Here is a 26020-nt window from a genome sequence, read left to right as displayed (position 1 = left end):
CACTATTGTTATCCAAATCTTTATTATTATTATTAGTGTGAATGCTGTAACAGCCTCTTACGCTTAAGAGTCTTAATATTATCTGTTCTATCCCGGGTTAAGACCACATAACAGCTGCTGCTCCACTTGGACACTTTGCCTACATCATCATATCCTCCACAGACAGAAGGAGGGGAACAGTCTGCTCGGGCTTGCAGAGGCGATCCTGTGAACGTGAGAGGAAATGTTCATTTACACAGACAGTGGCAGACGTGTCTACTCTTCTGTTTGTGTAGGTCGACTAATCTCTCAGGAGGGCTAGTGAAAGTGATGTGAAGACACCATTAATCACGATGACAGAGAGGTTATGTGCTCGGATTTATCAGTGTTTCTCTTGTAAAGTCCTTATTTCAACACTGACAACTTAGAAAATTCATTTCACAATACAACCTGATGTTCATACAGCTGTGACATTACCCTCTCAACGGTATTGAAGGAACTGCTTTAGATAAGGAAAATATTACTGCGTAGTTTTGTGATTATTAACGGAAACTAACAAAATACTGAAACACTAAATAATCAAAAACATCTCTGCAAACTTAAATGAAAACAAAATGCTTTACAAACACAAAGACAACTGAAACTGTATTGTGTCTAATAAATTACATAGAATTGAATAAAGTTATAGAGATAATGTGTTAAGTTTATGTCATTGCCACTATATTTAATACATATTCAGAGTATTTAGGGTGGTTGTGACCTCACTCGTCTGTGTTTGTAATGAGTCCTCGTCTTGCATCTGGGTGGCAAAAGTCAATTTGAATACATTTTTAAAAACCGCTGAGGTTTTTAGTTTTTATTACCTATTACTTTTTCTGTTAGTTTTGGTTCTCGCCCCTTGCAAGTGTCCCATATAACAACAAAACATAAACTAACACTATAACACTAAGTAGGTGTCTGGCAATGAGAATTAATTCAAATTGAACTGAAATTGAAAACAAAACAACAAAATAATGAAATCAGCTGAAGTATGTTTACCTTGATCGCCACACTTGTACACATGGTGTGTATTAAAGACGTCTGCTTCCATGTGGCTTTAATAAAGACCGACTCGGAGAGTAAATGAGCTTTGGTCTGTGTGTTTAGTTCATACAGTGGGAAGGTGGAGAGAGGGAAGCATTAGAGGCCAATTAAACTCTGAATTATAAAAACAAACACACAACAAAGTTAGAGCATTAAACAAATCGTCTGGTATTATAAACTGTAGTAAAATCCAACAATGGACTAACTCTGATGGGATCAAATGGGATTTAGCAGCTATTACATTTCTGTTTAAACACTAAAAGAGTTATGTGTTGGTTATTTAAAGAGAAATAAAAACTCTGTTCAATGATCTTTCCCATAAGAATCCAGCAAAACATGCAGCACACAGACAAAAATTAAAAAGTCAAACTCAAACTTCTCATTGTACAATAAACCTTTAATAAATAGTTTGTCATTAGTTTCCCATATTTACATAATAACCACCATTTACTTATGTTGCCATACTCATTTCTTGGCTAATTTTAGGCACACAGAGAGGGGGGGTTCAGGCCACAAACCACATCGTACTAAAAACAGAAGTGGCTAGCAGGTAAGTCTTGAGAAATATTGAATAATAATCGCACCATACAACCGATTAGATCAAGAAGTGGCCGTCTCCTCGAGCAGTACATATATACATTTGCTGTATGTACAGGTGATCTGTGTACATTTACAGTCTTGGAAGTTGTACGAGTGCACATGGGGCTGGTGCAGAATCTTTCCAATTTGAGAATGACTTGAATTTTTGGCTTAACCAATAAGTTGGTCCAATAACAACAAAAATATATTTATATGATATTCAGAGAGTAAATCAACAAACAAAAAAAATGGCCTCCTGTATAGTAAATCCCCCTTCAAAAATAAAACTCTGACAGGTTTAGTCAAAAAGTGGAGGGTATAGTGTGGTCAACATTTACAGCTTGGAACATTCAGTCACTGTTGTCATGATGTACTGAAGAATCTGGGAAAATCTGCTTCTCAAATGTAACCAACCCGGTGAAATGTTTGTTATATAATGAAGACCGAGGTGAAAAAAAAAAGAAGAAAAAACAGACAGATGGGACATTCAATAACCTAACAATGTAGCCACAATGTTGAATAGATTACTAAAAATGATTGGATGAAGTTTAAAAAAAAAAAGAAAAAGCTATAAAAAATAGCATTAAAACTTAAATCTTCAGCCAAAGAATTAAGACAAGAGAAGAACAAAACAAAACAATAAAAAAAAAAAAAAAAAAATCCCTCAAGTACGCAGGCACACATACACACAAAGTATGAAAAAGCAAAATCAACATTTGGCACAAATTATACGACGCACATAATTCCTACGATAGGTGTTAATTAGCATGAAACCAACTTTAAGCTACTTCTCCCTACCGGCTCGTGTTTCGTCTTTTTTTAAATGCACTTGAGGCATTTATGAACTGACTGTTAAAACTCGACCAGGCTCAGATGATGCGAACGAAAGGGAACTCTGTGTCACTGACGCAAAGGACCTGAAATAAAACGGCTTCAACCGATCTTATCCATTTACAGCGCTGTAGCGGTTTTAACGCCTGCAGTTCATGTCCAACCAGCGCCATCTACAGGCAAGACCAACCACAAACGCTGCAACTCTGCAAATGTACAGTTCTTCTTGATAATGTGCATATTAAGGTCTTCCATTTCTTTTTTTTCTCCAATGTGTCACATCTAAAGATTAATTCTGGGACGACTCAGTCCACAAGGGTCTCACTGATTGATTAAAACTGTATTTCTTATTAAAGATGTAATATTGAAAGGAGGGTAGCAAGGACGTAAACTGAAACTCGTTGTATAGTAAACTTGATGATGCCATATTTCACTTCACTGCAGCTTTTTTGTAGCCCAATTTCCCAGCCTTTTTCCCCCCACGTCTTGCCTGTAGGGGGTGATAGACAAGAATTCTTCCTCATTTAGAAGAAGAATACTATTGTGGCGCACGTTGGCATGCATAGACCTGGGTGAACTACACCCGTCTGAGAAGAAGACTGCTAAAGGTGAGAATTAAGTTAGCTTAGATTTGTATGTATGTAATCTTATAAACTTTAAGGATTTTGTGAAACCATTTCATAGTTCGTATTAAATTATCACCATAGAACTCTTTATCCAACATATTATATAATATATTTAACCTTTGAATTAACTACTGCAGCAGCATGAGAGAGAACCTAATGATATCCATTCAAAGAGTCTGTATCGAGTGTCGAGACCTGACCTGCTGATAACAATGCTCGAGCTATAAATAATTGTCCGGAGGCTTGTAGAAAAAAAATCCATGGTTCTGTGAGCCTTAACCTTGATGGTGATAAAATGTCAAGAAAACAAAGCGACAGGAAGGGCATGAAAACAAAGGGAATTCAATGTGTGTAAGAGCTCCGATGGGAGCAATAGCGTAAGATTACAGAGCCTTCTCAGACCATGGTCTTCATACAGGTTACGTAATTAATATATATACATTTTTATATATATATATATTAAGTCACTTCGAGGCAACGTTTGTTTCTTGAATAAGAACTTGAAGCACAACTAGCCTTCAGTTTGAACAGAGAAAAATATACAACCCAAACTGTACTACTTATCTAGAGAATGGCAAGTAAACATTGAAAAAACGCGTTCTGCTAATAAAGTGGTCTCTCTGCACACTTCTCTCTGCGAGAAGTGTGAACAAAATGTGATCACACAAAAAGCTTCCTATATCTGGTTGACCCGTCCTAACTTTTGATTAGGCAGCGCCTCTTTAATATCGGTCTCCCTCACAGGTCTACAAGTTTGCTTTGCTTCGTCGCCGAGCACATGGGGGAAGAACTGTGTTCCCTTCTCCGAGCTGTCGCAGCAGCAGCAATATGCATCCTGACGATTATTAGCTTGTGAGAGACCATTAAAGAGGTGTGCAACTAACGGTTTGTTACACTCCCATTGGACAAACAGGCTAAGTTGCCACTTTACTGGCTACAGAGGAATATGAAGAATCACACTGGGATTTAGTAACATCTGAGATACACCCCACTCACACTCCAAATCAAAATCACTGTTGTTCTTTTTTAACACCAGGTGGGGGTAAAGCTGTGGCACACTCCACTCTGTTACCGCTTTATGGAAACCAAAGATTGGAGTCCTGCTCAGCCAAGCCACACACACCTTTCCACTGCAGCCCCAAAACACTCAAAACGCCCTCTTCACACAGGGTCTTCAGAGTCCCCACAATACCCTGCTTTTTTTTCCTTTTTTTTTTTTGAAAGGGCTGTTTAAGTGGGAGTGGCCACGTTTTGTGCTGTGGACACAAACACCTCTTCATGGCATTGAAGTCTGATGTTTGCCTGAGGCAATAGTGTGTCCAAAATGTGTGTATCTGTCTATGTGTGCAGGAGGTTGGAGCAAAGGTGTCTGCCCCCCTTAACTGAGGTTATACACTGCTGTCTTCCAGAAGCGGCTCCTTGCCCTCCGCCCCGCTTCCTTGAGGGCTGTGGGAGTGACTCTGCGCCCCGTTGCTGTGCTTCTTATAGGCCCCGGGCCGCATGCCAGGCCCCGTGTGCTCCGGGATAAACAGTGCCACCAGCAGAGAGAGCAACACTGAGCATGCTCCAAACAGGAAGGGAGGACCTGGGATGATGGAACTCTGAAGAAAAGATAGTAGAAATGATTTGTTAGAGAACAGCAACCGTACATGGAACTACTGATTTGATTGTATAGATGATTTTGTTTATAGATTCAGTTTTGCAAACCTCATCAGTGGGGTTGGCCATGTTGGGTTTGGCACCTTTGTCAGAGCCGTCAGTGTCCGTCAGCTCCACGTGGAACAGGTAAAACACAAAACCGTAAAGAGCAGGGCCCAACCCGTTACACAGGCCCCGGATCCCAGTGATCATCCCCTGGACAACACCTGAAAGCAGACAGAGAAAGAGAACACATGAGGAAAATATCCGTCAGACGCTTCATTTCTGTGACCAAGAATAATGAGAACAACAGGTAGTTTCAAGCTAATTAAAAAGTGAAATTTTCTTTTCTTTAAAAAAAAAAAAAAAATCAAAATATCGCTCCTCAGCACCACCAATTAGAAAATGATATCACACATATTCAGTATAATCACCAGTGCATTTTTATAAGCCTTATACTTGCAAGCGCATACACACTCTATGCACCGTGAAGCAGTCACAGTACATAAACGTCACTCTCTCTCCTATTGGCTTGAGTTGAATTCTCTGGAGAATATCCTGCTGCGTTCTCACATCAGCGTACTCGGACTTGCAGCGGAAAGAATACTAGGGGGCCTGGCAGGAGAAACTCTGGCTGTTTGCGTTCAAACGTACAGCTCTTCCTGAAAATATCAGGAGTTTTTCTGCAAGTGTGAAAGCCCTAATAGTCAACTGAATATTCAACTGACAAGTGGGACCAGTATTTGTATTCATTTCCCCTTTGTTGAGTGTACCAGAGTGCACTGATTAAGGCAACAAGCTCTAAAATCAACAAACTAGTTAATGTACTGCATTCTTTCTTATCCACAAGACAAAATGAGAGTCTCGCAAAAATAATCGTCAAAAGAAGCAAAGAGTTTATCTCTAAACTTACCTTGTTGGTCAGGGTCTGCGTTACGGGACACAATGGCACTGATAGCAGGGAAAGTGATGCTAGACATGGCTGCAACAGCTCCAGCAGCCCACATCATCCTGCAAACAACAACGCTCATTAGTCAAAGATACAAAACACTATTAACCTTCATTAAGCCGGCTCGATTACCTACATTAAATAACTTGATGTCATCAAACTGCAACTAAACAACAAGCTGCTGTAACGTATTTAAAGTCCAAAATGTCAAGCTCATTTAGAAGAATACAGCCAATATTATATATATATATTTATATTTACAAAACATTGTAAATGATGAGTTGTTTATGTCCATGATGAGTTTTCGGAGCTGTCCCTGTCCTTAAAGGTAGAGAAGCTTGGTGCAATGGACGCTGTCTTTATTTATCTTTTGTCTGAGATCATGAAAAAAAAGGGACCTTGATGTAATGCAGCCAACTTGACCTTTATCTAACTTAATTCTCAGGTATTGATCACAGCGAGAGAGGAGCACCGAGCAGACGTGTTGTGAATGTTTTCTTAAGAATCAATAGATATTATAGTCCCTCTGCCTCCGGGCCAAAACAACAAGAGAGACAGGAGGAAGTGTTTTTTCACCACGAGGGAAATTAAACTCAGAGGGTGACCCCACCTTTTTTTTTGGATATCATCTTTTGTCATATTTTCAGGTTTCAACTGAGTGACACTAAGTATCATTAATCATGATCAGACACTCAAAAGTTTTTCAAAGAGAATTTTTTTTAATTTTATTTTTTTTAAAGGTAGTAAATCTGAAGCTGAAATTTAAAATGCAGCAAAACATCTGCTGGTTTTTATAACTGCACACTAAAATCCATTCAAGCATTTACATCAGTCAAACAATCATTTAGGTTACAAAACGATATTGATGCCTTTGATGAAGTTAGTTATCCCACAGCAGCGTCACCAACAAGCTGGAGGCAGTGATATTGATTAAGGCTATGCTGCCCTCTGATGGTTGGCCAGGGCATTACAACAACGGTGGACCATAACATATAACTCACTAAAAATTAAAAGAGTGCATGGATGGACGGGGATTTAGCCATGACCACATAGGGTTTTATGTAATTTACATTTTTTATATTCTTTCTAAAGAGTTGTGTTAGTATCAGCCTGTGCTTAAGGTTCTTTGAAACCAAAATAAAGTGAAAGGAAACATTCTCGCATATTTTGAACTTCACAAACCTCTGTCATAGGTGGTAAAACATTAATCTTGAAAGGTTGTATAAAGAAAAGTATAAATATGCTGTATCTTTTCATGCCCAAGTTAAACATTTGCCATTTCACTGAGGTTATACGAGCCACAATGATCTAATTCACAGGCATATGACAATGTTTCTCACACTGCTGCAGGAAATGCTTAGTCATGCAAGACAAACTTCCGTCTGACACTGAATTATATTTACTTTGAGATTACATGTCCCTGCATCACTGATATCTATTTGTGAAGCTTCATCATTTTAACATTAGCTGAACAGGTGGTGCCATCAGGTGCATGGGAGGTTTGAATTCTTCCATCAAGAATCAAAAAAGTGGGACTAAAAACCCCTTTTCTTAATCTGGTGTGTGTTTGTGTGTGTGTACGTGTGTTTGTGTGAAACCAGGTGTGGATGTTACTAACCAGGGCTGGGAGCCGAAGCCGTACCACGCCAGCTGGAGGATCTGGAAGCCGAGGCCGAGCAGGATTGTGTTCTTATTCCCTATTGAGCGCATCAGGATCCCCAGAACCACCGTCTGTTCAAACACAGTACAGAGGTCATACAAGAGAACGGAAAATAAATGAGAAGATGTTTGTTTGTTTGTCTTTTCAAATTCTTCATGAGCAGGGACTCTGACTGAGCTAACTTATATGCAACACTATTTTGAACTGGAAACAATGATTTATTATTGTGATTAAACCAAACAACTTTAGTTTTGAGCAGCATGAAGACCCTAAGCATATCTCTCTTTTTTATTTTTGAGGCTAGTAGTAGGAATAGCAGAGTAACCTGCAATTTCCACTTGGACCATTCCCTCAGCGTCACCGTTTTGCTCTGTCCTACAGTGCCCGCCCTACCCTACTGGGATCGTTCCTGGAGCACGAGCGCAGCATAGCGCAGCCATGAGCAGCTGTATACACGCCGCACTCACGGGTTCACAAGATTTAGATTTAAGATTTCAAGAAGGAATAAAAAGAAAAACCTCCAAACAACATGTTGCTTTGTCTTTCTGAGGTTGATTTGCAGTGAAATTCTTTTTCCACCACTATCTGACATTATTCCGAAGTCTCTCGCTGTCGACTTCTTGTTTGTGACCTTACCCTCATTCATGTCATAAGCGCCACCGTGAGGAGTCATGAAGTGATGACGTGGTGAGTCAAATCTGTTTATGGTGCTGTTTTTCTTGTCTCTAATTCATATATGTTACAATACAATATTCAGCACCAGGATTTAAAAAATTGCATCACACGGGTCAATATAAAGTTATAATGTTGCATCAATATTTTTTTACACCCTACTGCGCACACACTCAAAGAAACAAAACAATTCTAACAGAGATTTGTCCTCTAAAGCTCCTCCTGATTTTTGTACCCTTTATTTTCCCTGTTAAATGTTCTGTTCCCATTTAAAGTGTGGCTTTGAAAGCTTTCTGAGGTACACAAACGATTTCAAATGAACAACTTGGGCTTTGGGAAATCAAAGGGTTATCTTTGAAGCCTCTATATAACATGTCATTTTACAGCATATGTGTGAGTGTGTGTTCTTTTAAGTACCTGAGCTAATATTGAGAGGATCCCCACCACAGCGATAAAGGCAGCCACTGTCTCTGATGAAAAACGTATGACCTGAGGGTGAGAGAGCATTAAGATAACACAGGTTAAGACAAGACCAGACGAGCAAAGACAACCATGTTCCCCAAACACAAAGTCTTCACCCAGTTGAACACAAAGAAAGAAGGTGGTTCATTTGTAGCCTTTTATAGAAAGATGATGTTTACTGCAGGATCTTGGAACAACAATAAGTGCTTTTCCTTTCCCCCCCTTGTTATTCTCTGGTGTATTCAGTTCAGATGTACAGCAGGAGTAGGGCAGCTGGTGCGAGGTGCATGTAATTTATGACAATGAATGTGGAGAGAGATATAGGATACCGCAACGTCAGCAGAAAGGTGTGTAGAGTAATGTTAGCTCCTACGCTCCAGAAATACTCTCCAGTCTTTTTTCAACGACGACAGGAGGGGAGCAGGACACTGTGCGTTTGTGTGACAAACTCGCCAGACTGGTTCTTCTAACACTGTTTACCCAAACTGTGCAGTCCTCTCTTTAAGCAGCTCGGATGAGGAGATCACACCTTGTCAGGCTTTATCTCCTGAGCCATAGCTGTCACCTTAACGATTAAGTGTCATGAGTGTTCATTTTCTTCCTACTTGTGTTTTAAAATGCATTTGGCATTTTGCTGAGACTCAGTTTAAAAAGCTGCTCAGCACACATGCCGATCCCATCTCTGAGCCGTGGAGATGAGAATGTTTGGCTAGTTTACACAAGTTTCCCAGTATTGAGATAATTATCCGAGTCCCCTTAGAATTTCAGTCTCTCTTTGGCCCCACAAATGATATAATAGAATACAAAAATCACAACTTGTATCGTCCTTAATAAATCAATTTCACCAAAAAAGGGCAATGTCACTGACTAGATCTACAGTGAAAAGGGCTGTTGGTGTTTAGTGTGGATAGTAGGTACCCCTACATGTGGTCATAAATATGCATTTTTACGTGTATGATGCAGTAATATTAGTGGCCTTTGTGTATAAACGTGCAGGCAGGGAGAGCCGTGTGTTACCTGTCTGAGATAGAGGAAGAAACTGGAGTACTGTCCGGCCTCTGGGAGGTAGGAGAGAAACACTGTAATACAGATGAGGAGCACTGTGGAGTCCTGGCCCACCTTACGCAGAGACTGACAAACAGAAGAGGAAGACAACATTGAGCTTGTTTAACATTTGAATCATTAGGGAAAGTTCACAAAACAAGTTAAACTTCTAGCTATAAACAGTAGGAATATTTCACCTGTTGATGATGTCATGTAAGCAGATTGAAGCTTTGATTTGAAAATACTTAAAGCTGCAGTAGGCAACACTTGCTTTATTAGAATCTGGTATAAGTGACGATTCTGTCATTAAATATCATGAACATCATTAAAGTGAAACATCGTCTGATGTCTGACCTGTGAGTCCCCAACACTACGAATTTCTTCATTTTATTTTTAAATCACCAGAGCTGAATTAGACAACCAATCACTTTTGGCTGACACATAACTAGCCAATCTCACCAGGCTCTATTTGAACGTTCATCATCAAGCTTCTATGTTACTTATGTCTGCGGCTCACTCTCTCACTCTCTCTCCTTCTCCTCGCCCAGGAGGTTCTGGGAACACAACGAATGTGCGCCACAAAGCAGCTGCTACTTTTTGAACCTTTTTACAGGATCCAGATTGATCAGCTGTCAGCGTTTTCCGCCCTCTTGAGTCGGACAGATATAGCCAAGTGGAATAGACAGTTTGCAGTGACAACGGTTAGAGTGCATCATTTGGTAGGCGGGGCTTAGCAGCGTAATATTACATATCACAAACACATATATATATATATATATATATATATATATATATTCACATTTTCTGCTTGTTGTTCGTCATTGTTACAGTATGTCTGTTTATTCTCGTTACACATTATTTTCTGTATCTATTTGATGTGTTGTTTTTTTATATGGCGACATTTTAAGTTAATTTAGGTGTAAGCTTCAAACAAGCTCTTCAAGTTTTCTGCTTCTTCCAGCACTCTATATTGTCTTTTTGTTATTTCTATAAATAATTTCTGGACAGGTTTATTTTTCAGGCCTGTCTTAAAAAAATATTTAAATATCTTTTAAAAAAAAGTATTGAAGCGCCCATATGTGTGTAAAAGCATTTTTGATTGCTGTTATAATTTCCCCTCCTAATCGTACTGGTCATTCACATATGTTTATTTTTTTCAAACATGTCTTCAATCCAGCAGACGGAGAACTAAGTTACTAAGTCTGCCAAAGTTTTAGATTTGAATCAGCCTGCTGGCCACTACCGTTAAACGTTTTGGCACAACAACTCTGTTACTAAATATAAAATGATTTTTTGATGGTTGGTATAAACAGAGATCAAGTTAACAGAATGTTTTCACTTTCAATGCAGACTTGTTTCACTGCTGTGCAGTAAAAGTGCACAGGACACCATGAAAACACTCTGGTTGTGGCAACCGAATGAAAACAAAACGTCTGACCACACCCAAACCTTTAAGACTATAAGTAATGCTTGATGTTATCAGGGATGAAATATGGGCGCAAACATTTAATGAGAACGATTTTAACGGTCTCCATTGCAGATATGCAAATGTTAGAAAAAAGGAGGGAACATATCTGATCATATCTACATTCACACACATTCTCAGACTATCATCCAAAAGCTACAACAATGCTCTCTTTCTAAAAATGTTCCATTATAAATAATGAAATCTTGTAAAGGATCAGTGTGGTGCTGTGCAGTCTGAGGTGATGTTTCAAATCAAGAAAAGTCTTGAGATTTTTCTGAAAAATCAAAAATATAGTAGAAAAATGTGAAACTATCAACTGGCAGTTTGAAAACAAACCTCAGGATGATACTGGGTTACACTTGACTGAAAAATAAATGATGTGTTGTCTTGTCACTCACAGCGAAGGGGTCTGCCTGCTCCCATGAGATGGGCGCTCCCCATGACGCTGGCCTCATCTTCTCTGGCAGGGACTCCGGTACGGCCACCAGAATGAAGCAGATGTCGAGCAGGGCGATGGCTGTGGCCAGGATCACCACCAAGGTGTCACCGTAAGTCACAGACAGGTACGCTCCAATGGCCGGACTGGTGACCAGGCTGGCTGCAAAGGTAGCTGATACCTGGAGGAGAGGAGAAGAGTACATGAGTGATCGGTCCGTTCATGCAGTTATCTGTTTTTTAAAGTGATACAGGCTTCTCTATCAAAAGCCTCCCTGATTACATCATCATTCTGGAGGACTTTGTTCTAGTCGACCATCTGCTTACCAAACCGTATGCTGTGCTCCTCTCATGCTCCTGCGTGATATCTGCCACATAGGCAAAGATCACAGAGAAGGTAACGGCAAAGACGCCCGACATGGAGATGACCGCAAAGTACCACCTGAAAGAAAAAAAAAAAAAGAGTTTGGCTTAACCCTAACAACTCAAGCTACATCATACGATTCTGAGGTTTATAATTGTGTTCACTGTTTCTTTTAGGGTATAATTCTATTCTTTTGTGTTTTGTTTAATTATTTTATACAGTCCGTACCTTTACTGAACTACATTTATAGTATGATTAGGCTATTTCATTGGACTACTGTCCTAATCCCACGATACAAGCACGAGGGGACAATCGGTTAAGTGACAGAATTACAGATGGTAGGTGGTAACATGCCCTCTTTCAGCTAGTTACGACTGGTCGACCGTGCTAACAAGTTAGCAACCGGCGGACTGGTTGTATGTCGAACGGTGTAAAACATGGAGAACTTTAAATTTCTGTACATTTCATACATACTCTACACTTCATAGACTTCTGCTATGTGATGCATTTATCCTGTTTGACCTCACATACAAAGCCAGGTGCAGAGTTAATCAATACCCAACCACATTTCCTGGGTGTGTTAGTCCCACTTCCAGAAATTCAAGTCATTAAATTTTTGACATGTTTACATGAATCATAAAAGGCATTAGATGGACTTTTTCTAACGGCCTGTAAACATACTCAGTGTTTGAGCCAGCAGAGGACAAGACTTCACAAAAAGACTGAACAGCTGCTGTGTGTGTTTTCCACTCACCATGGGCTGATCTTCATCAGAGGAATGGGTGCACACGTGAAGAAGACCGTTAGCAGCAAGAAGGACTTGCGTCCCCATACGTCTGAGAGAGCTCCGATCAGCGGAGCACTCAGAAATGATAATAGGCCCTGGAAAAGATGGAGGATGAAACGGATGATTAACAAAGATAGACGGATAGATAGATAGATACTTTATTGATCCCCTGGGAAATTCAAAGCATCCAGTCGCAGTTTAAAAAGACAAACACAATATAAAACATTTAGATGTGGGATGAAGGATGAATCAGATCCTAAAGTGTGTAAGTGGTTTGTTTGATCGAGTTAACATATTCACATGTACTAAACTCTGGCAGCACAGAAAGATTTTATCACGGCTGGGTTGAAAGATTGTGATGTACAAACCATTTATTTGATGCATGATTTTACTTGAATGTCTAACAAAGGTAAAAAAGCATACCAGCCACACATGAAAAACTACATTTACATTTGAAATTGAGCTTGTCCTCGAAAGCCAAACTGACCTCATGAGGACTGTTATCTTAAAAACTATTTGTTTACAATTATTTCCCACTGTTTCCACTATTCTTCTGCTCGCACATTCAATGGATATAGATGTAGTACATTTTTACCTAGAGTCTGAGAAAAAAACAAGATAGCACCCATGGCCTGCTGGTGTGCGGTGCTTGTTTAAAATTCAGTAACAAGTGGAGATACTGATAAACAAATTAATCGCCCTTCAACACAGATGATTTATACAGTTTTTATGTTAACGTCATTTGTGTTATTACAACAGTTCTGTTTAGAGTTTCATGCTTTTAACCGATAATAATTCAACACTATAACAGCCATTATAGAAGATCTAGAATAATAACAAGCAGTCGCTCCATCTATTTTAGAAACACTTTCGTCAGGGTCAAAAGGGCTGTCGAGGTGCACTTCAACATGACGGTTGCTTCTGTGAGTTATTCTGTGGCCACCTGGACAACTGGCTATATTTACTGGACAGCTTGCAGGTGTTAGCATGTCATTGTTTAAGAGTCGGGCAGTGTGAACAAGAGCACACACGCTCAGCAAAAAATAAATCCACAAACAAAAGTGAGTCAAAGTTGCAGTGCTGAAGAAGAACGTTAGTTTAAGTGTTGCACTAAAAAGCCAAAACAACACGGCTGCCGGCATGTTTACCTCAGCGGCTTTATGGGATGAGTCAAACAAATACATTGAATATGTCATTTATCCAGTACCAAGGACACAAACTGCAGGGTTACACATACAAACTCCTCCACGCACAAAGTTGTTTTCCCAATAAATCACATATTAGAGTGGTACATTTCAAACATACAGATACTGCTTTCTATTGAGACACACTGTTAATAAAACACTAGAGATAACCTGTGAACAATCAGGCCCCACTGTTTTGCCGCTTTGCATGTGTGACTGTTATATTGCCCTCCATAGAAATAAAATATGGCGCTCATTTATTCTGTTTGTATGTTCTGATGTCTTACCTTGACGCCATGGATGAGCCCATTCATCAGGAATGTGTGTTGGGGGAATGTCTGGTGTAATACCTGGAGAACAAACACAGATAGCACCAGATGAAACCACATTATTCACAAAGTCAGCATCACATCTCAAACAATCACCGACAGTTGTTGATGCACTCTGCAGAGTTAAGAGTTCAGCCAGAGAGCAAAGCAAGTGTGACGCCATTTAGACTAATAATCTACACCATCAGTGCCAAATGATGAGATGAAGAAATAAAGAAAATAAACCATAAATTCAATCATTGGAGTCTATGGAAGAAGATTCGACACATGTTCAATGTAAGACAATTGTATATTTATATATACATCTACGGTACATGAAAAACATAGAACAAAAGAAAGCCAGGTGTACTGATGAGCCATTTTATAAACATCAAGAAAAAGATTGATAGAATGTGCAATAGTTTCCCTGGTCAAAACATTAAGTATGAAGTAGAGTCAGACCGATTAATCAGCAAGCCGATAATATCAGCCGATTTTAGCATATCCATCCAGTGACTATCAGTATCGGCTACTTTTATCTCAGATATGCGCTGATATAACTACGTTTATTCACCAGTCAATAGCATTTAATTTGAGTTTCATTGTATTACACTAGAAGAACTTTTTCACCAGCAGAGAGCGTTTACTGGATAACAACGAAAATCATCACTCTCCAGAGTGTCAAGCGGTGATGCATGTACATGTACATTGCATTTGAGGGATTAACACGTGTATATCTATATCTTTATTTATATCTGCAGATCGAAGATAACGGCCAAAATATCGGTATCGGACACAAAAAACATCATATCGGTCAGGCCCTAGTGTGTAGCAGGACTACTTAGTTAAAAAGCTGGTGCATGGTGAACTTCATTTTGTGGAAATCTGGGGCCAGTAGCAAAATGTTAAAATTGTTAAGTTGATCAAAAGGAACAAAAACAATCTGAAAAGTTTGCCTAAAGGGCAAAAGGCATTTCAGCTTCCCACAGTCGTATATAATTACAAACATGGCGAGTAGAAACCAAAATGTGAAGCTATGTGAGCCATAATGATACTCATCAGAGCTGTGTATCAGGCGTATCCAGTGTTTAGTATAACTGTCAACATGGTGGGGGGAGCACGGTCTACTTTGTCCACATCGAGCGTGCACTGACACGGTAATGGTGCAGGCTCACTGTAATGCATTTAATGCAGACTGCCATGTAAGGACAAAACGAATACACCCAGCGTAATACAAGCCTTTATAATGGAGCGCACTATGCAGTACCACCAACATGTTACACAACAACAGGAACAGTATGAAGTGCTACATCAAAAATGCAAATAAAGTCATCAAAAATCTAGTAAGGAAGCATCTACAGGTTTTAATGTGAAGTGAAATAAAACATTTCATTGTGAGACCTTTATTTCAGCTTCATCACCCAGCCCTAAAAGAGAATCATTAAACTGGCTCCTTCTAATCTGTAACTAGTCAAATCAACTGTTTGGACAACCTCCTTATATGGATACTCAGGGTCAAATTCAAGTTTGACATTTTAGAGTCCTGTTATCACTTCTGACATGTTACAAGGGGGGGTGAAGAAGACAAAAGATGGTGTTGACATATACCCCCCCTTTTTTTTTTTTTTTTTAAAGGTTTCAAGTAACCTATACTATCAAAAGTTTTGATATCATTGTTGATCCGAGTCGTTATTTATAGCACTATCAATCCTTTTCTATTTGTTGGTGGAAAGATGAGGCAAAAAACTAAATGATATATTTAACAGAACTGGTCATATTTTATATTACAGAGAACACAAACAAATGTCTCCTCCAAACAACTAGAGACTGTAGAGAGTGGGTAGAGTCAGAATGAGTGGGGAATGACATACGGGAAAGGAACCAAAGGTCAGATTTGAACCCAGGCTGTCCGCTTCGAGGACTACAGCCTCCGTACATTGAGCGAGTGAACTAACCACTATGCCACTGGTGTGCCCAGACAACTGTATTGATTCAAATGTCTAACCAAAATTTGAAATTTCTTGAACAGAAATTGAATTGAACACATCATGATGACATCGTTTTAACCTTCACCTAATAGTCATCTTCCTGATCCTCAAACACATCATTTAATAGTAATAATAATGCATTTTATTTATAAGCGCTTTTAAAAACTCAAAGACACTTTACAATGGTTAAAACATAAAGAATAGCACAGAAGGACAGACTAACGGATGGGGTCGAGAGTACTGGTGGAGGACTTCATGCTAGAGGTGATGATGGATAGTTCATTTGGGAAAACAGGGGAAAACTGAGACAGAGGTTGGGTGATGAGGCGAGAGGATGCGGGTAGGGGTGAAGAGGGGACAGTGGGAGTGTTGAAGCTTCAATTTTTGATTGAAAGAATGAAAGAAAAGCGTTGCATTTATCAGCTGTGAAGGAGGGAGAGGTGTTGTCACTGGGTTTGAGGAGTTTGTTTATTGTAGAGAAGAGAGCCTTGGGGTTGGATGAGCCTGAGTGGATGAGGGGTGAGTAATAGGTGGACCGGGTTACGCTGAGAGCTTCCATGTATTGTTTGAGGTAGTCAGAGTATGATTGGAAGTGAACTGTTAAACCGGTTTTCTTGTGGAGTCTTTCAAGCTGGCGTAACTTACGGGTTTTCATTTTATGGAGTTCGGGAGTGTACCAGGGTGCAGAGTGTGTGAATGAGACAGTTTTAGTTTTGATGGGAGCCAGTTGATCCAGACAGAAGGAGAGTGTGTTGTTATAGTAGGTGATGAGTTCAGAGGAGTTATTAAATTGGGGGGAGGGGAGGAAGAGATTTTTCTGGTAATAGAGGCTGAGAGAGCTGAGGGGTCGACTGATTTTATGTTTCTGAAGGAGATCTTTCTTTTTTGTTTTGGAGTGGGAAGAGGGATGAGAATGTCCATGTTTATAGCCAGATGGTCGGAGATGTTGAGGTTGAGACTTGACAGTTGATGGGTTGTGAGACCAGTGGAGCAGACCAAGTCCAGAATGTGGCCGCGGCTGTGAGTGGGGAAGTTGACATGCTGTGTGAAGTTGAGGCAGTGAAGAAGGTCCAGGAATTCTTGGGCAGTTTTACATTGAGTGTCGTCGACGTGGAAGTTAAAATCCCCAAGGAGCAGAACAGAAGTTGAGATGGAGCAGAGTTGGGTCAGAAAGTCATGAAAATCACTGAAAAAAGAAGGGTCCTGTGGGTGTGGTTTGGTTTAGTGAGAAATAGTCCAAGGGTTTTTGCCAGGTTTCGGTGAGACATAGGAAGTCCAGGTTGGTGTCGGTTATAAAGTCATGGAGAATGAGGCTTTTATTGTTGAGGGAGCGAGTATTCAGCAAGGCCAGTTTCAGGTTATGATGTGGTGTTATACGGAGTGAAGGGTGAGAGAGTGGCTGACAGGGGATGGTTGACAAATTTGAAAAATAGACAGATTTAGTGATTTTGTTTTTATTTGGATGCCTTCTTGTAATGAGTTTCTATTGCAGACAATGTCAGTGAATGTGGGAACGAGGGATGAGGCCAGTGGGGAGAACTGGGAGGATGGAGGAGCAGACCTTTGGACGGTAGGGTGGGCTGGTGGGGGAAACAGTTGGGTGTGCTGGAACCATAGAGGAAGATTGGGAATTGGCTGTATTGATGTCGCCATTTAGTCAGTTGTATGGCGTGTACTGTACTGTGTGTTGGATGTTTGTAGTGAGGAGGTGTGAGCCAGCTTTGTTTGGGTGAAGTCCGTCAGCTTTAAAAAGAGAGTAGTAGTAGTAGTCAATGAAGGCCACATCGTGAGCCCTGCAGGTGGACTGCAGCCAGTGGTGGAGGTAGAGGGTTCTGCTGAAACGAGCGGCGTTGGACAGAGGCGCAGTGGGTCCGGAGATGAAAATGAATTTACCAGTTTGTATTAAGAGCTTGAAAAGTTGGTTGAAGTGCTCTTTGGTCAGTTCAGATAGTTGTTGAGAAGTGTCGTTTGTGCCCACATGAATGATAAGGCGAGTGATGGTGGTGGGAAGAGAGAGCAGAGTCTTCCGGAGCCTTTCTAAAATGACGGGGACAGTAGCACCAGGGAGGCAGAGAGTGGTGGCATTGAAAAACCGTACATTCTTTATTATGGAGTCGCCGATTATCAGAGTCGTAGGTGAGAAAAGTGGACGAGGGGGTGAAGCCTGAGTGCCGACAGTGCAAACCCGTGCGTGTCTGGTGACGTCAGGGCAGAGTGGACTCACCGGCTGAGGAGGCGCGGTCAGGGCAGGTGAACGTTCCGGTGAAGGGTTGTCCTACGGAGACAGCAGCAGGAGCGGCAACAGGTGAAGATGACGCCGCAGAGGATGGAGAGGAGAGTGGCAGAACAGGTGGAGAAGAGGCAGAGGTAGCATCGTCTTTTACAGGGGATGTGGCAGGAGCTGGGATGTTCGGGGAAAAGGAGGCAGCGGCAGCGACGGTTGCATCAGAGGCAGGCTTAGCAGACTCAGGTGTGCAGCTGACAGGATTGGTGGGGGCTCGGACAGACACCGAAGAGGTCCCATTAACCTCACCCAGATCATCGTCCTGCAGTGCCGAGTAATGATTTGTGAGGAGAAGCGGCGGGGGAGACCCAGATAGTCTCCCACTGCGTTTTCCACTGCTCACCAAAACCTCGGCCCAGGACTCCCGAGGGTTTGGGGGTCGAGCAGGAGGAGTGTCAGGGCCTTAAAGGATCCCACAGCAAGGTATCTGAGATATCGGAGTGCATAGCCGTGATCCTCTTAGACTGAGAGGCTGCCAAGTCGATGTAGCTGGAAAGCATCAGGTCCTTCTTCCGAAGCTCCTCGGAAAGCCTGCGGATATTCTCTTTAAGGTTGGTAACCTCTCCTCTAGTGCGTGAGAGTGTCAGGCAGCCTTTACAACAAACAGTGTCCATGTTGGGGAGGGGAGATGGGGGGAGATGTTAGCAGCCCTGCTAGCGAGTTGGATCCGACGCTAAAAACAATTAGCCGGTGCTAGCAGCCGTAGGCTACCGTTTGATTGTCACTAGTATGTTCAAAGTGTAACTTGTGTCAAAAGAAGACAAAAAGAACGCAGATTTGTCCGCGGTGGTCGCCTTTGGTCAAAACAAAAAACACTCAGTGATCAGGACATTTAGTGAGCTAACTAGCTTTCAACACAGAGTTCAACATTGGATTACTGATTTTAACTAACAGGACCTCATACAAGGTTTGGGTTGATTTTCCCACGACTGCTTTTAGTGAGGGAGGAGGAGGATGAAGAGGTGGAGGAGGAAGAGGATTTTTTTCTGCAACAGCAGCAGGCAGAGTTGGCAGACTTTTAACCCAAAGACAGGCTGCACTTTGGTTTAATCAGATTCACAATGCTGATGTGCTTGTTGGCTGACAATTCATTTTATTTGAAACTTAATGAGACATCAACGTATATTTCTGCAGCAGTGATATGATTTAAATGACCAGACTCTACTCCAGATATAACATTACGTTACAGGACTCAAGAGACTCGATAGCAGTATCAATAAGCTGATCCTTAAGGAGCCGGGTTTCTACCCTCATTCTTAGTTACAGATGAATTCAATACTCCAACTTGATTGGGTGATTTCTTTAACCTGTTAAAAACTCTGCAAGTCTGGCTGTTTAACAATGGTATAAACTGAAAGAATACATGTTCAACCTGAACAGAGCAGAAGGAAGCAGACTGTAGCCACAAACACTCAAGTGTTAAATTCAAATCTGACATTAAGGAACTGGTTCCATTTGGCATCCGGGAGTAGGGGAGGGAATCGCAGGGTAACTCATGAGAAGATATGATATGTCATGATACAGCGATTCTGTCAAATGTGACAATATGCAGGACAATCATATAATGATACAAAAGTGTCTGGTGAAGCAAATGGAAATCGGTAAAGGGCATCGTTTAAAAAAAAAATGGATAAATCAATATTTGATCATTACAACACAAGTCAGGATAAAGACGTATTGCTGTATTGATCTGTTGTCCCATCCATGTGGGGGAGTAAAATGATCTTTGTTGCCACAACTACAGCCGTAACACATCAGTGACATCCGTCAGATGGGTTTTGAATGACCAATCATCTTACTGAGACACTGCTCTGTTATCAAACGACATTTCAGAAAGGAAAGTTCTCAGCGAGTGCATCCTGTTTAATTTATTCAAGCCACTTTTTGGTGAATTTACATTTATTTGAATTTAAAAGTCAAACATAGAAGAGAGAAAGAGAGAGAGAGGGGGGATCGAGAAAGAAGAAAGAATGCAGAAACTGATTTACATTAAAAAAAAAAAAATCAGAAAAAAAAGTGTATCTTGATGAATGCTATATTTAAAAGATTTCAACCCGCCTCTCTCCAAAAAGAAAACAACCCATACAAATAGAGAATTCCTACAGTTTTTTAAATCCTGCTTTCTTTACTAATGCTGCCATGCATATAAAAAAAACCCATAGGAAAGTATTTCAGGATACTTAGGCAGACACTGTATTCCGTAAAGGCCTTATCTTTGTCCAAAAGGCTGATTCACATTTAAAATCGTTGGGATGTTCAGTTCAAAGTCTATAACGTCAGTGTGCAGACAGTACAGAGTGCAAGTGTCACTGACATGGAGCAGGAACATGGAGCCCGACAGAGACTGAACCACAGGATCTGGATATTGTTTACGGGTATCGTTAAGCTTATGGCATGGCTAAGAAGAATAGCCCCTCGTCCTCTGGGAATCAGTTACCCAACACGCACAGACTGTGAATGCTCAGAGAGGACTGTTGCTGCTGGATACTAATGAAGCAGTGCTCATTGGGAGCAGTGAAGCAGTCCCTCTCATCTTCAGGCGCCCTCTGATTAGTCCAAAATGCAAATCCTGTCTCCGCCCAGGGATCTTGACGGCAACACCCCCCCCCCCTCCATCCTCCCCCCAGTAATTAATGCTTCACAGTTACACATACAACCACCTCTTCAAACAAGACACTGCTGAGAAGCATACACTGCTTAAGCCTGTCTGGTTTCCACCATGTGGCTCACAGATGTTTGCTCGTCATTTGTTTGAGATACCAGTTCCATCAGACTGATATTCACACTGGTAGGAAAACATGTGTTTATCAAGATTAAATGGAGGGGAATACAACAAATACAGAACGTGGCTGAAAAAAGCCAGAAGTGGAAACTATTAATACACAATCCCTGCTGTTAAGTTCTAAAGCATCTTAATGAGTCATCTCAGCATCTTGCTAAAAAAATGTGATCTGTTTTCAAGGGAGAAGTTGTGTTTTCTTAGGTCTGATGCTATCACTTTGAAATGACAAAAACTCAAATGATGTTCGAAGTTGTCTGAAGCAAATGCCAAAACCACCCTTTTCTGCCGTGCACTGAGGTGACTGTGTTGCGTTCCCCTGGCAGGCATCTGATGCTGTGGTCGACAACGCAAACCAGTGACCCCCCCCCCCCCCATAAGCCGTTTACACAAAGAACTGGTGCGCAAACAATGCAACTGTTTGATTGCTCTTTTAGTTTAGTTTATCAGGGTCCCCTCCCCCCCATTAGCCGCGGCTTTTCATATTTCTCAGCCCTGTTAGCACTTGGCACAACATCTGCCAACACTTACAAAAAAAAAAAAAAAAAAAAAAGAACTGCGTCACACAGAACCTCGCTCATTTGATTAGGAATGAAATCAGCCTTGGACACTGGAGGGCCTTGTGTGGTTTCAGTCAATGGAAAAATGACACTCATTGGCTGGGTTTACACCGAAGAGAGGTGTGGGCGTTTGAATATATTACAAACCGTTATGTCTGTTTACATAACAGTGTTGTGTGTATCAGGGCTTACCGCGAGCATCGGGGTGGTAAGGAGACCCCATGCAAAGAACTCCAGGAAGATGACCACCACAGCATGGTAAACACTGGGCTCGCCGATTCCCTGAGGCTGCATGGAGAGAGAGAAACACAAAGAGATAATGATGTAAATAGCTGAGGAGCTACAAAGATTTGAACACGCATCAAAGTGCCTCTTAATGGTAACACATTAACAGATCGAAGTTGAAACGAGAATCTATTTTTAAAGGCATGTGTGTAATGACCCAGAGGCTCTACATCACCTGAGCCTGTGGGACAGTCCGCAGTAAGGTTATTTCTCTTACCCAACTGTGACACATTTATAACTTGCTAATACAGTGCTGAATGTAGAATGGTGTTCAATAAGACAACAATCAACTAATATAAATACATATTAATGACCTGTTTTTTATACTCCCTCCACATAAATATAGAAATCTACTCACAGGTCACACTCACTAGAGATAAACATAACAATGAGTAGATTTACATCCACACATCATTTGATTGCTGTAAATAAACAGAGGGAAATATTTGAGTAAGGCATTTGCATTATTCATCGTCACTCCCTTAGGGTTACTTTCCAAGATGGCTACTAGTAAAAATCTGTATCACTGACACAGATAGGAGACATTTTTACTGAGAACTTGATCACTAAATATAACTATAAACTTTAATCTGATGGTGGTTGTTGGCCTCTTTTCCGCCGTTTTACTGCTTCATACTTTCTTTTCTACGACTCGTGATTTGTTGTGTTGCACCGTAGATAAAATCCCCCAAACAAAATGTGACTAATCTGCCTACATGCTGAGACTAATTTAAAAGCAGGCAAACACTGTGGCTCTATTAATCCAGTCATACTTACCCTAATTACAACATTTTGAAGAGGTGACAACAAGGTTAAGCTGTTTACATCATCTGTAGGATTACTTTAATTGCCCTTACTCTGATAACATATTACTTTTGTGGAGAGCAAGTAAAAGCCACAAGGTATACCTTTTATACTCCAGTGTGAAAGTTATGCTTGTAACTCAAACAGAAACTGAACAGTTTAACTCAAACTCTGTCTCATAATGTGCTGGGTCACTCTTAATCCAAAAATACAAGCATAATGAAGAAAACACAAATAGATATTATTTAAATAAAAATACAACTGAAGCACAGTTAAATCTATACAAGAATGAATGAGGAGAGAAATGTGTTGACGTGAGCGTGGATGTGAAGCAGGTACTCTCTCAAATCAACGTGGTGCAACAAATCTGGAGAGTGAAATGTAGGCCAGCCAGAGCCACCTTAACAGAGTGCTAGTTCACACTCTGATGTGGATTGTCACTTCACTACATGGTGATGGTGAGAGCATCACATCACAGAAAACTTGTCGACAAATTTATATGCGACAGCAAATCTGTGGAAACATCCTCCCTTCTATGAGAAGTCAAGGATCACACCACCTGCTTTGACGTAAAATGAGGAACTGTTTGTAACAGCCTCAGCCCCTATATGGATGTTGCAACTTCCTCTTTCTTGTATGAATGACCTGATACGTCTATATATATGGATTTCATATTTCGCTTTTACCAGAAGGGCATCTAAGCCTATTAGAGTCTCTGATTGGATGTTGAGAGGGAAGCCTTAATGGCTAAGTGGTTAGACCTCGCCACAGTAATTTAAGCAATACAAAAACAATTTTCTGAAATAAGAGCCTAATTGAAAAAAGAGCTGGATCACGTAAAGTGTATGAAATATTAAGAGACACAACTTAGTCATCGGAATCATTATAGGGGCAATACTGAGGAGAAGGATCAGTTTCTGGTTCCCTTACTTATTATTCCAAACCTTTGTGTCTTCATACATATCAGGCATGTTTAACATTGCTTCCCAAACAATGACATAACCAGCACCAGTGCCTCATTGTATTTATAACAATCCGAGCCTTCACTGTTTGCTTACAGCCTAATTAGGAGCCATCATCACTTCAACCATCGCAGGGATCCTAAACACCAGAATCCCTGATGTTTTAGTCAATTGAATTAGATTGTTGCATCCAGTAAAGGGCATATGAGGTACGATTTTATTACTGTCAGAATAATTCTGACAGTATTCTTAACAGCCATCATATATTTACCAACCACGATACACCTGGTGTCAGAGTAAATATCAGTCAAAGTTCACACTAAAATGTTGTGTTTGCTTATGTTAAACCAACCCTGTCATGCTCTTTTTAAATGCTTTACCCATTCACACACCGCAAATTCTGCAAGTACTGATCTGCATCATTGCCTGACTAGTTGTCGTGCATTGTCAGATAAACATTTAGCCAGGTCACACGAAAGTAGCTTAAAGCAGAGTCACAATAACTCTAATTAAACACACATGCTAGTGAGCTAAACCTAGCCAGACTATTTGCTTCCTAGTGATGATGCTCTGTCAAAACGATTTGAGTAACCGTGACACACCCTGAATGCAAAGAGTTGGTTTTATTTGACAGTGTGTGTGTGTGTGTGAGGTAATGACTCACAAAAGGCGAGTAAAACAGTAAAGAAAAACAAAAGCTAACGTTGACATTAGCCGGTGTTACGTCGTGAAATGCATCCCTTCAAAAAAGAATCGCTGGCACCTCGCGGAAGTGTCAGAAAACGGTATAAAACATATTTCTGGGGGCAGATCTGTTTTGACAAAATATGTGGAGTGCAAGCGTGATAAAAATTAAATGTAATTACATTGTAGACTCTGATAAAATTCAATGTAATTACACTGTAGACTCTGTTTTCGTAAAGTGTTTGACTCTGAGTAAATGTAAGGTTGTGTGTAAATTACGGCAGCACAGTGTTTATTAGGTTAAAAGCAAAATTCGGCACTTTACACGTTTTTTTTGTGTGCCATATTTTGCCTTTACCTGCGAGCACATGCAATTTTCAGCAGGTATACATTTCTCGACATAACACCGGCTGACGTGTTAACGACGGGGAGTCAGCGCAGGCCGCTTTGAGCTAAGCTAGCTGGTAGCTACATGAGCTAACCCAGCTAACGGTTTAACCTTATTCTCAAAACACCGGAGACAGAGAGACATAAACAAACACCGCTTCGACCGTCTTTATAAGCACACGTGTTATAACCTCGGTTGATTGGAGCCAGGCTACCTCAACCTGGAAAGCGAAGTGAACGTAAGATAAATAAATATTTAACTCACACTTCCTCCATCTTTTATTATAATTTTCTTTGCCAGAAGAATGCTGCGGTTCAGCCGCTTTTTCTTCTTTTTCTCCCCCGTCATTGTTAACTTATGTCCATCCTTGGTGTCAGAGGGTCATCGTTGCACCTGTCGAAAGTAAAATAATCTACTGATTCCTGTTTTCTACGCTCATAACACATCTGCTACAGACAGGAAGCTAGCAGCGGGCTACACTGATGATTTCTCTGTCTCTCCCCCCCCCCCTCACTGCAACCCGTCTTCCCTGAACCACACATGTACCCGCCCCCTTCCAATACAACGCTGCTCAGCGATTGGCTGACTAATGGAACGGCAACTCCGGGCAGCGCCGTCTGATTGGTTAATAAGACCGCTTGTGCTCCTTGATTCTCACATGTTTGATTTGTGGACACACCGCGGGTTCGACGTACACAACGGAAGTACCGGATAAGGAGAACGGCTGTGTTTACGGATAAAGTGTACACAATGTTCAGCTCACTTCATTAGACAAAAACGGTTCACCCGTAAAGAAAATTACAATACATTAATTAAGAAAATGTATATTTTGTTCTCCCCGAATAAAAAAAAACCTCTATAAGGTTGATCAATATTTGTTGCGGTGTAAAATCCTGTACAGAATAGATAAACACCTTTTCTCTTAAGGGTTCATTTTCCCAATGAATACATGTTTTATTTAACTGGCATGCCTCTTTTAAATGTAATTAATTAAATAAAAGTGTTGCTAGCTAGATATTTATGATTATTTTTGCTTAATTTTGTCTCCTTATCTCAAACTTTGTCATTTCTTTTCTGATAATTGTCACTTCATCTCAGGATGATATTATCTTTACTTATCTTATATGCATGTGTGGAAGTAATGCATACAAAACCAACACAAATTCAACATCATGTTGCAGAAGAAATTTAGACGAATTGTGAATCGATGCCACTAT

General features: G+C 40.7%; 1 protein-coding gene across 1 annotated transcript; it reads right to left on the bottom strand.

Moving 5' to 3' along the window:
• Positions 1-1438: 1438 nt before the first annotated feature.
• mfsd14a2 (major facilitator superfamily domain containing 14A2) lies at positions 1439-25304 on the bottom strand. Its single transcript, XM_020629575.3, has 12 exons — positions 25068-25304; positions 21873-21968; positions 14049-14111; positions 12545-12672; positions 11754-11868; positions 11390-11608; positions 9497-9610; positions 8435-8506; positions 7304-7416; positions 5650-5747; positions 4806-4963; positions 1439-4699 (listed from the first exon to the last, which is right to left on the bottom strand). Exons 1-12 carry the CDS (start codon positions 25149-25151, stop codon positions 4487-4489), a joined length of 1473 nt encoding a protein of 490 aa, XP_020485231.1. The 5' UTR covers positions 25152-25304; the 3' UTR covers positions 1439-4486.
• Between the last annotated feature and the right edge of the window lie 716 nt (positions 25305-26020).

Source organism: Labrus bergylta, chromosome 4 (assembly GCF_963930695.1).
Source record: "Labrus bergylta chromosome 4, fLabBer1.1, whole genome shotgun sequence".
NCBI classification, from domain to species: Eukaryota; Metazoa; Chordata; class Actinopteri; order Labriformes; family Labridae; genus Labrus; species Labrus bergylta.
Note: the sequence above shows the minus strand (reverse complement) of the source record. Positions and strands in the feature narration are given on the sequence as shown.

Coding starts and splice junctions, on each gene's coding strand:
- mfsd14a2 (XM_020629575.3), bottom strand. CDS start 25,151: ATGACGGGGGAGAAAAAGAAGAAAAAGCGGCTGAACCGCAGCATTCTT. Junction 12,673..14,048: donor GGCTCATCCATGGCGTCAAG/GTAAGACATCAG, acceptor CATCTTTTCCAG/GGCCTATTATCATTTCTGAG. Junction 4,964..5,649: donor CGCAGACCCTGACCAACAAG/GTAAGTTTAGAG, acceptor GTCTGCTTTCAG/GTGTTGTCCAGGGGATGATC.